The sequence below is a fragment of the Aptenodytes patagonicus genome, chromosome 7, assembly GCF_965638725.1.
Source record: "Aptenodytes patagonicus chromosome 7, bAptPat1.pri.cur, whole genome shotgun sequence".
NCBI classification, from domain to species: Eukaryota; Metazoa; Chordata; class Aves; order Sphenisciformes; family Spheniscidae; genus Aptenodytes; species Aptenodytes patagonicus.
This window is the reverse complement of record NC_134955.1, coordinates 70,787,672-70,802,958: the sequence shown is the minus strand read 5'-3', so window position 1 is coordinate 70,802,958 and position 15,287 is coordinate 70,787,672. Positions and strand designations below refer to the sequence as shown.

At 39.5% G+C, this 15,287-nt stretch overlaps 1 protein-coding gene across 1 annotated transcript in view; it reads right to left on the bottom strand.

Moving 5' to 3' along the window:
* Positions 1–15,287, bottom strand: part of SOS2 (SOS Ras/Rho guanine nucleotide exchange factor 2) — a 56,549-nt gene that overhangs the window by 19,093 nt on the left and 22,169 nt on the right. Inside the window, exons 7-10 of the mRNA XM_076345799.1 lie at positions 11,408–11,518; positions 9,176–9,274; positions 2,834–2,961; positions 1,201–1,856 (exon numbers count right to left, since the gene is read on the bottom strand). Coding sequence (XP_076201914.1) covers positions 1,201–1,856; positions 2,834–2,961; positions 9,176–9,274; positions 11,408–11,518 — 994 coding nt within the window. The remainder of the gene's footprint in view (positions 1–1,200; positions 1,857–2,833; positions 2,962–9,175; positions 9,275–11,407; positions 11,519–15,287) is intronic.

Genomic DNA, 15,287 nt, shown 5'->3' with positions numbered 1-15,287 from the left:
CAAAGCCTGCTTCAAACAAATCTGAAACTAACGCAAACCTACAATAAACTGACAGTTTAAAAAAAATCACATCTTGACCTAAATACAAACAAAAAGCATCACCAAGATCTGCTGAGAGTCCTTCCACAGGCTGTTAGTCATCGAAATGCCCTTGTGGAGGCTGAGGGAGAGGATTTTGTTAGTCTTGGCTCCAAACACTGTTTGGAAAAAGCACGCAGAAACCCAAGAGGCAATGCTTTCATTGAAGATTCCCAAGGCCAAAGTGGCGAGTACTTGCGCTATAAAAACTGAAGTTATGCTAGCAAACTAATACTCAAACACACCAGTTCATTCAGGAAAAGAGCTAAGTTTACAAGCCACCGAAACCCATCACATTTTAGAAATGGATGACTTGGGACTCACAGACGACACAACTACAGATTACCTGCATACCAACCAGTTGCACCAATACTGAGCTTCAATGTGAGAAATGCTATTTTTTAATTTATTTTTTTTTAATAGACAGCTCCACACTATCTAGCCTTAGTTTTACAAAAAAGAGTCACTTGACCACCAGGCAGTTCTGTAAAAAGCACAAAGGAGACCATCACTGTTTGAGAAGTTTTACAAAAACTGCACGCCACTTCCACCAGCATCCTTATGTCAGCTTCACTGCATCCCCTTTCAGTGCATGCTTTTCACCCCAAACCCAAGATCTAACATTTTCATCAACGTTAGCGGTTCATGTAACTACTTCAAGGTTTAATTTCTGTGGCTTTAAGATAGTATTTCACAGGAAAGTCTGAAGAATGCCAATTGTGATTTGCATCCTTTTCTACTGAGGGACTTCACAAAGCAGCAGGTTGAAGCATAATAAATATAACCTCCAACCTTTTTCTTCCTCCACAGTCACACAGCCTGTAACTGCACGACTGCTTTAGCCACGATGGTCTCAGGAAACACACTAGTGGCTCCTATTAGACCACTGATACTTTTTTGGGGGGGAGGGGAGAGGGCTTGCATACCCAAAATTTTCTTACAGCTTTGCCAGCAAAGCCAGTTGATTTAATAACAGATACTGGGGATTTTTTCTGCAAATCTTACTTTACATTTAACTATAAGCAGAAAAAACCCCAACCAAACAAAAGATAAAAGGATTAATTTCATCACCCCTACAAGCATGACCTTAAAAAGCATATACATAACAAATGTACAGGATACCTGCATACATATGGTAAGTTAACCTTTCGATTAATTTCACAACCGTTCCTCCTTTGATGATAGGAATGCCATTCCTGCTTTGCAAGTTGTCCTCAAAAACGATGTTATCCTCCGAGTCTTCCACTACAAAACGATACACGTTTGGGCTGGGCAGCCTCAGTGGCTGTTCATTTTCTTCTTGCAGTAATACTGAATCAAGCATCCTATCCAGAGTACTGCGATACTGGAGGGAAATCAGAGCGGCCATCCAATTACTCTTCTCTTCAGCAGACTTGGCAGCAAACAGTATGCTGTTTTCATCTTTAGACACCAGTTCAAAAGCATGTTTGTATTCAGACGTGTCATCTCTATCAATAATCTGTATTTTCCTCATGATAATTTTTTCCTTCAGTCTATACTCCGCATTGCTGTAACCAGGAAGCCGTGATTGACCGTGATTAGTTTTACAGCTGATCATTAAACCGTCAAAGAGAAAGATGTGGCGTTCATGTTTGGCTCCTATTTTCGTCAAGCCACCTTCCATTATGAATTCATTACAGCACTGCCCAATATCTTTGCCTTCCCAGCCATCAATATTTTTCTGGATTTCATTCATTTTCTTGATGGCCAAGTGCTTGCTTCTTATTTGTCGGTTATAGAAGCGACAGACTGGCTCCCTTGAATGAATAAAAGAAAAAGTCATGATGGGCACATTCCACATTTGCCATCCCAAGAGACCAAAAAAAATCAGCTAAATTACTTGTTTATATCATTATTTCTTTGCCCTAAATATACCCTAACCAAGTTTACTGTTCCAGATAAGCCACGTGCACTGCTTTGGCTAGAGAAAGAGTAATATATTGACATTATTGATGGAAGTGGACCGTGACGGTTTTGGGCTGCTACTCCATTCACAATGAAAACTGGCATAAAGACATGCCTTGAAAAGGAAATATACACATTATCTAACAAGAAAAAAATTACAATTCCTTCCTGTCCTGGTTTCGGCAGGGATAGAGTTAATTTCCTTCCTAGTAGCTGGTACAGTGCTGTGTTTTGGATTTAGGGTGAGAACAATGTTGATAACTCACCAACCTTTTAGTTGTTGCTAGGTAGTGTTTACACTAGTCAAGGACTTTTCAGCTTCCCATGCTCTACCGACTGAGCAGGCTGGAGGTGCACAAGAAGCCGGGAGGGGGCACAGCCAGGACAGCTGACCCAAACTGGCCAAAGGGACATTCCATACCATGGGACGTCATGCTCAGCATATAAAGCTGGGGGAAGAAGGAGGAAGGGGGGGGACGTTCGGAGCGATGGCGTTTGTCTTCCCAAGTCACCGTTACGCGTGATGGAGCCCTGCTTTCCTGGAGATGGCTGAACACTTGCCTGCCCATGGGAAGGAGTGAATGAATTCCTTGTTTTGCTTTGCTTGCGTGTGCGGCTTTTGCTTTACCTATTAAACTGTCTTCATCTCAACCCATGAGTTTTCTCACTTTTACCCTTCTGATTCTCTCCCCCATCCCATTGTGGGGGAGCGAGCGAGCGGCTGGGTGGGGCTTAGTTGCCGGCTGAGGTTAAACCACAACACTTCCACATCACTCAACTCCTCCTCTGCCGACTTTGGGAAGCCAGGGTAAGTTTTGTGGATTATTACCCAGGCCGACGTCTTGGGGAGTGTTTGCTGTAAATGCGCTCCATGCTGCACTGCAGATTCAGAAGAGCAGTAATGGCTTGTTTCAAGCACTCCCGATCCTCTTCATCTTCACTGCATTCCTGCAATTGCTGTGACATAACAAACATTTTCCTTTCAGATTTGTCTAATTTTTAGAAGGGTAGGAAGACTGACAAACATTCTTACTCAGTGTTATCTACAGGACGCAGTGAAGTCAGTGACTTCAAGTCAATGAGAGAGTTATTACTAGAAGCACACTCAGAACTAGCTATGCACGTAACTAAAAACATTTGTCAGATATTCAGGAAAAGTCAGTAGATAGTCAACAGGAGACAGCAGGAGGGAGTTTAGAAAGATAACCCTTTACCCTTTTACCGAGAGCCAACGCTAATTGTCAGACACTTTTTCCTGTTATCTTTTCAACAATGTCCTGTTTCACAACTGATTTTATTAAATAGTTTGGAGGTTTGAAATAGCCAAGAATTAAATGGTGTTTTATGTAACTATGTGTAATATTCCTTCAATGAGTCAGTTAATCTCAACATTTCAGAGCAAATTTAAAAGATGGAATGACCAAGATTCTCTCTCTGCTTCTTACCATTCTAAATTCTGCCATCTTTAGCAAACTCATCTATTTCAAGAAGAAATGTCAATTTTGCATGGTGCAAACTAACATAGTAAAAAAGAGTCTGAAATTCAAGATTTGCTACTAATAGCAAAATGTCAAGACAGCGAGAATCAGCGTATTTCCTTTTTATAAAGACTAGATCCGTCTCTACCACTAGGCAGAAACTTCTCAAATTAGGAAATTCAACAGGCTTTCGTATCATCTCCATACACTTGGCAGCAATATGCTTTGAGCAAAGCCGATTCACAGAGTTCCTCTTTTTGGTTCTTTAAGGTGATCACTCTTAAAATACTACCGATACAAATAAGAGAGATTTTTCTTTTTAACCCCTTTCATGTTAAAGATCGTATGAAGTTTTTTAAACAAAATTCAAGCAAATAGATTGCTCGGCAAAATCAAGACAATATGCCACGCAGTTTTGGATAAACTCTGTTTTACCTACATACTTTAAAAGAAATCTTACTTACAATCACTCAGCATGGCAGAAGCCTTCTTTTCCTTTCCCCACTATGTTCCCTCAGCAAGGATATGTAGCTTCCTCTAAAAGTAATTAAGAGAACAGGATTTGACCAGATTGGTCCACTCTCTTCATGTGATTTAAATTACTAAAATTTTTATTTTTCACGTGCCCAAACAACCTCCATCTTGCATATTAGAGAAATGAAAGTTTCACGGCCAAAAATTTCTGGGAAGTTTATGAGCTGAGGAACAGTACAGGGAAGGGAAAAATGTCTACCTCTGTGGAAACCCTTATTTTCCTTACTATCAGCCACAGAAATGCAAAGAACATAAAAACGGTGTGAAAAGATGACAAGTGCAAAATCCTAAAGGTGGGAAAAGCTACCGAGTCTGATAAAATACTCTTTCTCCTCACGTGTCCTGAGCAGAATTTCTTCTATCCCCTTTCCAACGGGAGCTGTGTTTGGCACTTAACAGACATCAAATGGCCTATTTTGCTTTTTTTGTATTAAAAAAGAAAAAAAAATATACACATTTGGGAGTAATCTAATCCATTCCTACACCTTAATGCATAGATTCCTGAAGATCAGGCAGATTATCTGAAGCATATCTCATTCTCTGTAATCACTGAGCAACCTGATCTAGTTGAAGATGTCCCTGCCCACGGCAGGGGGGTTGGACTAGATGGCCTTGAGAGGTCCCTTCCAACCCAAACTATTCTATGATTCTATCTGCTTTTCCGAATGCCAGTTCTTAACAAGCATCTTTCCGATTAAACAGCAGATGCAAAAGCGTAACATGCTTGCTAGACAGAGAAAATATGTAAATCTTTAGAAAAGGGAAAAAGGGGGTCCTGCTTATGCCAGATGTATTTAAAATACCAGTGATGATAAACCAAGAATATTAACTGTTCAATTTATTGTACAGAAAACTGTCAGAAAATAGTAGCGAAGAACGCTGTTCACTTAAAAAAATTCTATCATGGTGATCCTGTAGAATCCTGACCAGGGTTTCTCTGTCAGCCAATGGCTGTCAATGATTAGGTAACAGCGGAAAAGATCAAAAGGCGGAATTTCATACGTTTTGGATTGCTTGATAACAACACAGTGAGTCACATGCAAGAATTAGGGATGATAATCTGTCTGCAAGCCACATGAGAAGGAAGGATATACTCTACAGTCAGCAGAGGAGAACCTTCTTGGACTTGAACAGACCTCTGCTTACCTTCAGGATTTTAATGGTATATCTAACTGGCACCTTGCTCAGGATTTGGATGGATTATATGACCCCTTGAGTTCTTTGCACTGCATTCAATGAATAAAGTTTCCTGGAACTCTGGTATCAACAGACATATTTATGAAAACATACCCAGAGCTTGAAAGTCTGATGAAACACTAAGCTCTCCTCCACACTGCCAGCATTAAGGTGTTCATGCTTGGAAATGGCAAGCATAGTGTTTTAAACCTGAATACTCCGATAATCAAAGATGTCACAAGCAGAATATATTGGGGTTACCTGTGTGCAAGACCTAACAACTTTTGATCACTAGCACTATTTTTTCCTACAAGACAGTTTTATTTCTTTAGCACGACTTCCTTCAGCCTTTGCTATCATCAGTCATTCCGAAACAACCTACAGCAGGTTCATCTTCTGTCAATACCTGAACAAGCAATCAACATTAAAGCGACATCAGGGCCTGCCCTCTGACTCAAGGTGTTCAAAGGCTATTTCCTGGTGACCTCTATACGGCTGCTAACGAAAAGCAGACAAACCAAACAAATTCATGGAGTATGGGGGTCTCCAAACGACATCCAACCCTTGTGCCTCCTGCTTAGGCAAAGAGGAGTCTCTAACGCAAATCCTGCATCAGAGGCTGCACAAACAGGTTTTTGCACCAAGGAGAAAAGTTCTGCAGCTTGAAAGAATTTTCAAACTTTTTACACTTTAATTTCATTCATTTTAGTTGTGCTATTTTGTAAAAGAGCAAACATCGAGGCCTGTGCTTCTGTAAATCATTATTTTATTTACCTCCCAATTCAGTCGGGTTTTTGGGTAACTTTCTTTAGGAGCAACAGTCTCAATCTTAGCTTCCCTCCCTACTGAAGCCATGAAAATATTTTGAGTATTCTGTTGCTTTTCTGCTTCCATTTTTGTTAGGTCTTTTTCAACCAAGGTTCCTAGAGACAAACACAATTGCAACAGGGAAGCAGTACCAGCAGTTTATAATATATTAATATTGTTGAATAAATACTTTCTCTACCCCTAAAAACACTGCTTTTAAAAATCACTGCTGTAAATTTAGGATGTTTTCAAACATAACATTAATTATGTTTAAACAACATAAAATTCAAATTTTAAACCTGCAACTGAAGTGATCACAACAAAAGATTCTGTATTTATCATTATTCACTACAGAGTGATATTTAAGATCTCTGCTCTGTGCTCACAAGGTTAGAAAGACTCAAGACAGCCAAGTGTCAGCCTCTGCAGCTGAATTCTAATTCTATTCCGAAATCTTGTATATTGTGGATAAAGGTCATATTTCATCATTTTCACTACTAAAATTCCCTAGTTAAAAAAGGTATCATATAATATTATATGTCATGCAGCATCCTGCTGTATTATCCAAGTTAAAAACAAATAAAAGAAACAACTAAATGTTTTTGCACTATCTGCCAGACTTTATTCTTCAAAGATATGTGGCAATTTTAAGAACGTGCATGTATAACCTGATCCTATCAATGCTAACTGGGGTTACGAGCAGACTCAGAGTCCCCAAGAGACAGAAAACTCTTGCAGCACTACAGATTTAAGACAGGCTATCAAAAACAAATTATCTTCTCTGTGCCATGGTTTAAAACATAAATAGTAACCACCCTTTCCTGTCACTGAAGAAAAAAACTACCAAGTTTGCATGCAAAGCATGTAATCTTGAGTTTTGATTGAAAACACACAAAACTCTGCTCAATAAGGCATATGTGTTAATGTTTCCCTAAAATGCGGACAAACACTACGCAGCTTGTAAAATCAGTTAAATGTTTAGATTCTCCCAAAGCTGTGGCGTACGATTTCATTCTTCAGTTTCATACTAATGCACTCCATTTCCCAGCTTTAAGGCACAATGGGTCATTAATTAGCCTGACCTTCAGCATAATACAGGTCACTAACCCAATGAGGTCTTTTAAACGTGAAGGAAGAACATTTTAAGAAGTTCCAGAGAATTATCATATGCAACTGACCCTTACGGAAAGGGAAGTTACACTATTATGAAAGACAGATGCATCTACGAAGCTATCAGTGCTCACGTCACAGCAAGGCTGGCAGAACCACGCCGTGCTTCTGCTGTCATCCTTTAGTTCTTTGATCAGTTTATTTTCTTTTGGAAGATGTCCTTATAGAAACATAAGCTTTATGAAGGCAAATATTAAAACTACGGCAATGTAAAGTTTCTGCGCTCAATAGAAACAGTGCAGTAATCCAGAGAAAAGTTCATTGACCATTAGGGTTGATTTGGTTTTTTGGGGGGGGGGGTTAAGCTTTGTTACCTGTTACCTGTTTTCTAAACTGACTATGAGTAGAAATGCTTAAAGATTTAAAATTTATTGAGACCACTTGGATTTAAACCTTCCTACAAAATACTGGCAATCCATACACTGGAGATGTGTGGTTCATGGGTCAAAACAAATCATCCTTATCTTTACTTATCTAAATCAGGATATGCAAAAAATCACAGCAGACATAACGAAAACAAGACTGAACTCCAAAAAGAAAAAAAAAGAAAAAAAAGGAATACGTGCCAGATATTAACTACAGACCTGGTCTTAAAACAATTGCTATTTTTTCGTTTGAGATTCTTTTGAGAAAATTTTATATTGTATTATACCTAAGTTCTATGTTGCAAAGTTTCCTTTTCTTCCTTCATACAAGTAAATCCTTTGAAATACAAAGGAAGACCATGTAACACACCTGTACGACACTGCTACTATCACTTTTTACATTGAGAACTTAAAAGTGTGATTTCTGTTGCTATTTCAAAATGTCAACTATAGCCACAGGATATTTCACCTGTTTAATTTAAGTATATCCCAGTTAGTTAATAATTCACTTACCCTTATAAACGTTACAAACTTTCCCAACACAATGGGGCAAATAGAAACTTTTTTTACATTATCCTCAGCTACTTAAAAAAAAGCTCCGATCTAAGTCTTTTTCAAGATATTGCATTTTCTACAGCCACACTGTTTTTTCTTATTCAAGAATGATTATTATAGATCTCAGATGTTAAATTTCTGCTGACTGCTGGCCTCTCTTCTCATAACTCACAGCAAAAACATTTGCTTGTAAGCAAAAAGATACATGCTCAGTTACTTTTTGGCTTTTAGCTGTTATACCCAAGGGAAATATCTACTGATGTAAACCACCTTGCTAGTGCACATCAGAATAAAATATGTGCAAGTGATCTGTGGTCAAGCCAATAGAGGCTGTTCTAAAGTAAGTAATGCCTCAATAGGCAGAATCGCTCATAAATACAGACTAGAAGCCAACCCAAACAACTTGTTTGGTAAGACCCCTGAAATATGTCCTACAGGAATAACTTTTTATCATCTGAATCAGAATTCCATAAAGCCTGACAGTTCATCAATGTCATTTCTTAGAAGATAGAAAATAAGAAAATAATAGTGCTTATTTTCATTCCTCCTCAATACGGAGAAAGTGTGGTACGCTATGAAAAATGGTATTCTTGCTGTATCTCTTCAATTTAGGACTCAGACAAATGGTTGAACATTAAGAACAGATTATTCTGACTCCGCTGAAAGGAAGTGCCTCCCCAATCCCCAAAACAAGATCAGCTGAGCTGCAACTGGAATGTGACTTGAGACTGAGAACACTGATCTGAATTACGCTCAGCTTTTTCTGAACAGACAAAAAATTCAGAACTCAAGGAAAAAAGAAATTAGATTTGCATATTGAATTTTTAACTATATTAGAACTCAAGTTCAATAAAGGTTTAATAAAATACAGTTACTTCAAATGTTCATATCAGAGCAACAGATGCTTTTGCAGATTTTTTTAAATGATTCTACTTTTCAGACATATACTAACTGGTGTCAAATTAATGTTTTCGTATCTTTCAATTTTCAGAAGCAGTAAGTAAAACCTGATCGCCTGTTTAAAAGCTCAGGTTCTCCACATTAAGAAATGTTTTTAGCAGGAAACAAGAGTGTGGCTTCATTTACCTGTAGTAACTCAAAGTAGTGCAAACAATGATAGACTGGGATAAGCATGAGTCGCGGGAGGACGTATCGTACAGCTTCTTTAAACCCTTCAGCAGTAGACTGAAAAGGAAAAATAAACAGGATTACTTACACCGAAATACTCAAAACGGGACTGGACAAGGCCCTGAAGTTAGCACTGCTTTGAGCAAGATGGTTGTGCTAGACACATCCAGGGTGTCCCTTCTGATCTACATTACCCTATGCTTACATCTAGTAGTAAGGAAGACAATAAAGTATGCAAAAACATTTTTGCCTAATGAGACTCTTTATAAGATTCAGAGACACATAAATGCTCTGATATCAAGCAAACAGAACCTGTAAACACCCTCTTCCAGGCACTGCAAGCACCTTTTCCATCAACAGCTTTGGGTGGATTTTGACGCATACTCACCAGTGAACCCGTAGCTCTGAAAACACCCCTAACCCCCACAACAAACGCTGGCACAATCTGCCTCCTTAAAATGGTAACCAGTCGGATGGTCCATATTTTTGCCAGAAGTAGCAAATCAAATATAAGAAGCTAGAGGACCAAGTTACCCACAAGTCATTTTATAAGCATCCTTTAATTCACGTAGAGGTGCTCCTATTGCAATCCCTAGCACCTTTGTATTTCAGCACTGTCTGCAGAACTCAATTAATAGCATTCGTCCAAGGTGACAACACCTAAAAACAATGCACTGTCTATGGCGAAGCTGCACACCTTATTCCCCAGTCAACAGCCACATCCCAGAATGCAGACAATGCTTGAAAATACTTTGAAAAAAGCTTATACCCATTTCCAAAACAACATGTTTTACCTTGGGCCACAGTTTGCCATAGAATTTAAAGACAACACCGGAATGTTAAAGACCAGCCAGGACTCCCATACAATCTAATAAACTTGTCACCAACTTCCCTCTAATGCCCTCTCCTCCCAATTATGTACGCTGTGCTTCAATTTACATCTAACATACCACAGAAATATGGAGGACTCATCAAGTACTGAAGAAATTAATGTTAGTCTCTCCTCTCCCCAGAAACTGAGAATCACAAGTTTATGACTTCGAAAATGAGTTAGAAATCTTTTCACATTCCCAGCAGTTAACTAACACAATAACTGAAGTTGTAAGATGAGGAGAGGTTTTCCAAAGGACGGTGAAATCCCTGCCATCTCCCGTATCAAGATAACTATTGAACAGAAACTGAATTACCTGATCTCTTCCCCCGTTTAAGACTTCTGGCTGCATCTCTCTGCAATTGTCAGAGACAGCTCATATCCGTCCATGGCACAGAGCTTGGACCTCCGCCTTCACTCCACAGCTTGGAAAAGTGTGAAGGGACATCCCTAGGAATGCCCAAACCTTTCTACGGTGACGAGAGTCAGAAAGGAGGCCAGATTCACTGTCAAATGACTCGATTACCAATTTAATCTGGAATAGGGCTTTGGGCTTTAAATTTGCTAGGGAGGTGGGTAAAGGGTCTTACTTCGTTCACCAAGTAATATTTAAGAGCGAGATGATCCAGCTTACCAAGCGCTCAGAGCTGAAGAGGAAACACTCACCCTGAAGGAATGGCTCGGAGGAATCTCAGCTCGCAGAGATGCGGGCCCCAGTGAACTGTACAAACTAAGCTCTACTATCATGGGTTTAGCTGGGAGCACCACTGACCGAACACTTGCTCAGCAGCTTCTCTAAGTGCATTTCTGAACACAAGTTCAGTCTTCTGAATTGTAGTCTTTAATAGATCTGCCGTGCTGGCAGAAGGACAGGACAAAAAATAATTAAAAAAAAAAAAAAAATCACAGATGATCTTGCTGGACAGTCCTATTAAAGAAACGATTCAAGAAGGTCCCAGCCTCAATGCCAAACAAAGGGCCTGGGATACGTAAGGAAGAAAGTGAAAATATCATGCCTGGATGCCTGTGTTTGGCATTAAAAGGCAGAACAGAAATAGAAGTGGCAGATATGAGAGGTTGCCCTCTATTCTTAAGCAAGAGAGTCTGATGTGAGGACAAAAAAACTGCAAAAGACTCACGGATGGGTCAGATCTGTGTCCAGTTTTTACAAGAATAGGCAGAGTCCGAATACCTTACACAGAAGAAAGGTCAGAATCTAGAGGATTTCTTCCTCAGTAGAAAGTAAAGAGTTACTGACAAAATCCAAACCCTTAAAACATGAGACCTAAAGCAATTCAGTTTTTCTCATTTGCACTCACCTGAAAGTGGAGAGCAACAGCAGGTTTTGCCATTAAGTTATTAAAATGCTCATGAAATTGTGGAGAGAGAATATCCTGGGACAAGGTTTCATATGGATCAAAGGCTTGCTCCTAAATAAAACCAGAGAATTATATACATACATGAAGGATGCAAGATATTTCTGTCCCAGCTGGCACAATTAATTCCTTTAATAAGCTGATACACAAGCGGAACTTTTCAAGAAAAGATCAATTTTACAAATATTAAGTAAACCACAAACCTTTTACACTTCCAAATTTTAAATGCACAAAACATTTTCTCAGCATTCCTCAATCTCACCATACTTATCACTAACACAAACTTTGTTTTACTGAAGCAGCGGGAACCAAGAAAAGTTCTTGCTTTCAGTCCACCCACATTTCACACAGAATCCTCTCTGTCAATAAAGAATGACACTTCGGAAAGAAGTGCAGGTGAAGACGAACTTTGGAGCCTGTCACAAGGAGGCATTGTTGTACCACCACCATTTCAGGGTACATCACGTAAGAATGGTCGGTCATAAGCACTGGACTTCTGCACGCTTTTCTGGCCATGCTGTACGGCTGGGAAAATACCTCGCTCTGGGACAAAGCAGCTAGTCTGAAAGAGTCTCAGAGGAAAGTCCTCTAATGACACCAAGGGTTTCAGGTGGGAAAATTACAACTCTGGATGGAGTATCTGGCTGTGGTTCTGTAATACCAACTGCAGCAGGATGGGATGAAAACCTGACTGTACATGAATCTTTGCAGGAATAATTTAATGACTGCTCATAGATCACCTGCTCCAAAGCCTGTCAGGCTGTTCCCGAGTCTCCGCAGATTCATTGGGCTGAATCACTCATGAATCACCAGGTTATCCGGTGCTGATGGCACGATGCCCAGAATAAGCACATACCTCTTTCCACCTTAACGCAGAAGTGCTTGTCAGAATACAGGCTGCAGAGTTTGGGAGTACAGAACACCACAAAGGCTCGTTTGAACATTCAGGTAAAGTCTCAAGTCTTCCATTTGCAGAGGGTCCAGGGGATTTCCTACCCTACCCATGGGGCAGCTCCAATTAAACTCTCTGTGGGGAGGAGAGGCACAGAATGCGCTCTCTTTTCACATGCAAATTCTAATCATCACTCTCAACTCTCCTCGTCAAGTTCAAATCACCGCTGTCCATTCACATTAGATTGTATTTGGGAGGGGGAATGAAAGGGGGGGGAAGGTTTGGCACTTCAGCAGCAGCAGCTGAAGAGAAATGAGACACTCTCTAACTGAACAGGCTGGTTTTCTTAAGCAGAATCTGAATCCAGTTTACAGCCTGGGGTTTTTTTGTTTACTCCACACCTGCCCACTACCTGCAAGCATACAATATGGGAGTCTTATTTTAAAACATCCCAATTAAAGACAGGGAACAATGTCACTGAATATACAGTTTCTCTTTGCTATACTGGCCAAGAAAAAATGAACGTAAATCTCCGCAGAAGCAGTAAGTCAGCCACGGGGTGTGGGTTCAGCAGCATCCAGAGGTAGTAAGCACGAATGGGCAGATGGCTGCAGGTGCTCCACCGGCTCGGTCCTCCGCACCACGGAACGCAAGCAGAGAGCAGGGCTGGACCTAGTACTCAAAACGTAATCTTGCATGCAAATCTACTGGGGGAGCCAGACCAACACATATTTATTCTGTGCTGTCTTTTTAAACTTTTTACTGCATTTTAGAAGTGTTTTCAGTTTCTTCCACTCAGACTTTAATCAGTATTTCGAGGTTTTGGGTTTGTTTTTTGAACACAAGATTGAAACAAACTGCATTAGCTATCTTCCCCAAGAGACTAATTAAAAAAAAAAAAAAAGGTTTTTTTACACTTCCAGTGTTGCAAAAGTTACTGAAACACATTAACTTGATGCCCATGTAAGTCATCTTAATGCAGCATACAGTTCTGGATTGGCGTTTGTACGTTTCAGCCCCTTTTGCTGTAGTACACTGGTTTCCACCTTTTTTGCTTTGTGGATACCTAAAACTTCTCCTATGGAAACGCAAGTACCAGCATAACAAATTTACAATCTACTGATAATAACCTCACTTTACTAGCTTCCTTCTGAAGACCACTTCAAACTAGGCACAAAGACACCCTGCCCTCAGTTCTGAGGTTCTCCTGCCACCAGCTGAACATCACTAAAGAGATTATCTAAGGCAATCATTAAAACACACTGTAGTAGTTAGAAATGTAAAAGTTACCACCAAGTAAAATTTTTTTACCAGCATATCAACAAATATCCACCTCCCACTCATACGTGTCAGGCATCAAGTTTTTGAATTTCTTCCACACCAGGAAAAACTGTTTTATTTTCCCCATACTTCCTTATCTCAAAAACACTACAATATTTATGTTTAAACCTTCCAGAGGACTGATGCAGGAAAACAGACAAAGCAGGAAGATTCCAGCTTGCAAGGACTGTTTGGTTTTAATTATCCTTCCAAGTAAGTTGAAGGACCTTTATAATGGAAACACTAAGCGAACAAGCCTGGCAGTAAGATAGGCAGAGCAATTAAACACTTCACTTTCATATCTCTCTCTAATGATCCCTTTTGCAAATACTCACAGAAAGATGATCTCAACATGTGAAGTGATCAAATGAACAGCCTAGTTATTAAGTAGGTCTTGCTCCGTATTAACTGAATTATTAAATTCAAACTTACTACCTGCATAAAAAGAAGGTTTGAAGAATAATCTGTTCTTCATCTCCTATTTAAGTTTCTCAGTTAATGAAAATCAAGTGGTATTTTTACTCATTGAAAAGGGTTTGTTTCCCTTAAAGCACAGGATGCCTAAGAGTAGCTTTTGCCATAAATTGAGATATGTATGTTTTCCAGGATAATGCTGTACTATTTCAAATTTTAAGTCTTTTTTCAATTTTAATGTAATAGCCACTTACTTTAATTCATTGTTCAAATGCTTCTCCTTATCTTTATATAAGCAATTATGCTTTACCATCTTAAGAGCTAAGACCTAGTCAACTGGACTTTCCTACCGATATGTCACATGAGTGGCTTACTGAAGTAACGCCAGCAAAACTTTATCTTTATGGTATAATTCATAAGTGAGTGGCACATGGGCTGAAGGACCCGTATTCTTCACACCCACAAAAATGTAACTGTTTTCTTAATGGTACTGGTGCGTTCATGCAGTCCTCAGGTTTTAAAAACTGAACATGTATTAAAGTGAAATGGAAGTGTTATTGGTTGTCATTCTCTTTATAAACATCGTAATTTTAAGATAAAAAGCATAAACTTCACATTCACTGTGGGGTTCATCTGAGATATTCTCTCTCTCCCTCAGGCCAGAACACCTCATTTGACTTCCTCTGCGATGCAGTCCGCGCGGTTTGCATGATTACCCTTACGTTTTGGTTCAGAAAATTGGGCTCAATACACCTCTCAAGAAAAAGTAGATGCAAATTAAACATGTCCAAAGACAGCAAAAACTCCACACCTACCTTGGTAGTTTGTTCCAAGACTTAGCTCCCCTGACAGTTAAAAAGGTGTGGTGTATTTCTAAGCTGAACTGTCTTCTTGCCTTTCAGATACTGTTTTTTTTCTGTGCGCCTCTGCTGAATTCCAGAGTCACTTTGTACTCTATTTTCAGGTCATGAAGGTACCTATATACCTACCCTATTTTGACTAAACTGAGCTCTATCTCACTGTAGAGCACTTTCTCAAAAACTTTACTTTTGTGACTCTTCTGTAGACCTTCCAGGATTTCAATGCCCATTTAAAAAAAACAACTGACAAAATAACTTAATAATGTTCCAGTACGAGCCACACCAAATCCACGTGCAGCGTCTTCTCTTATTCCTCCTCTTTTAATATCTATTTTAA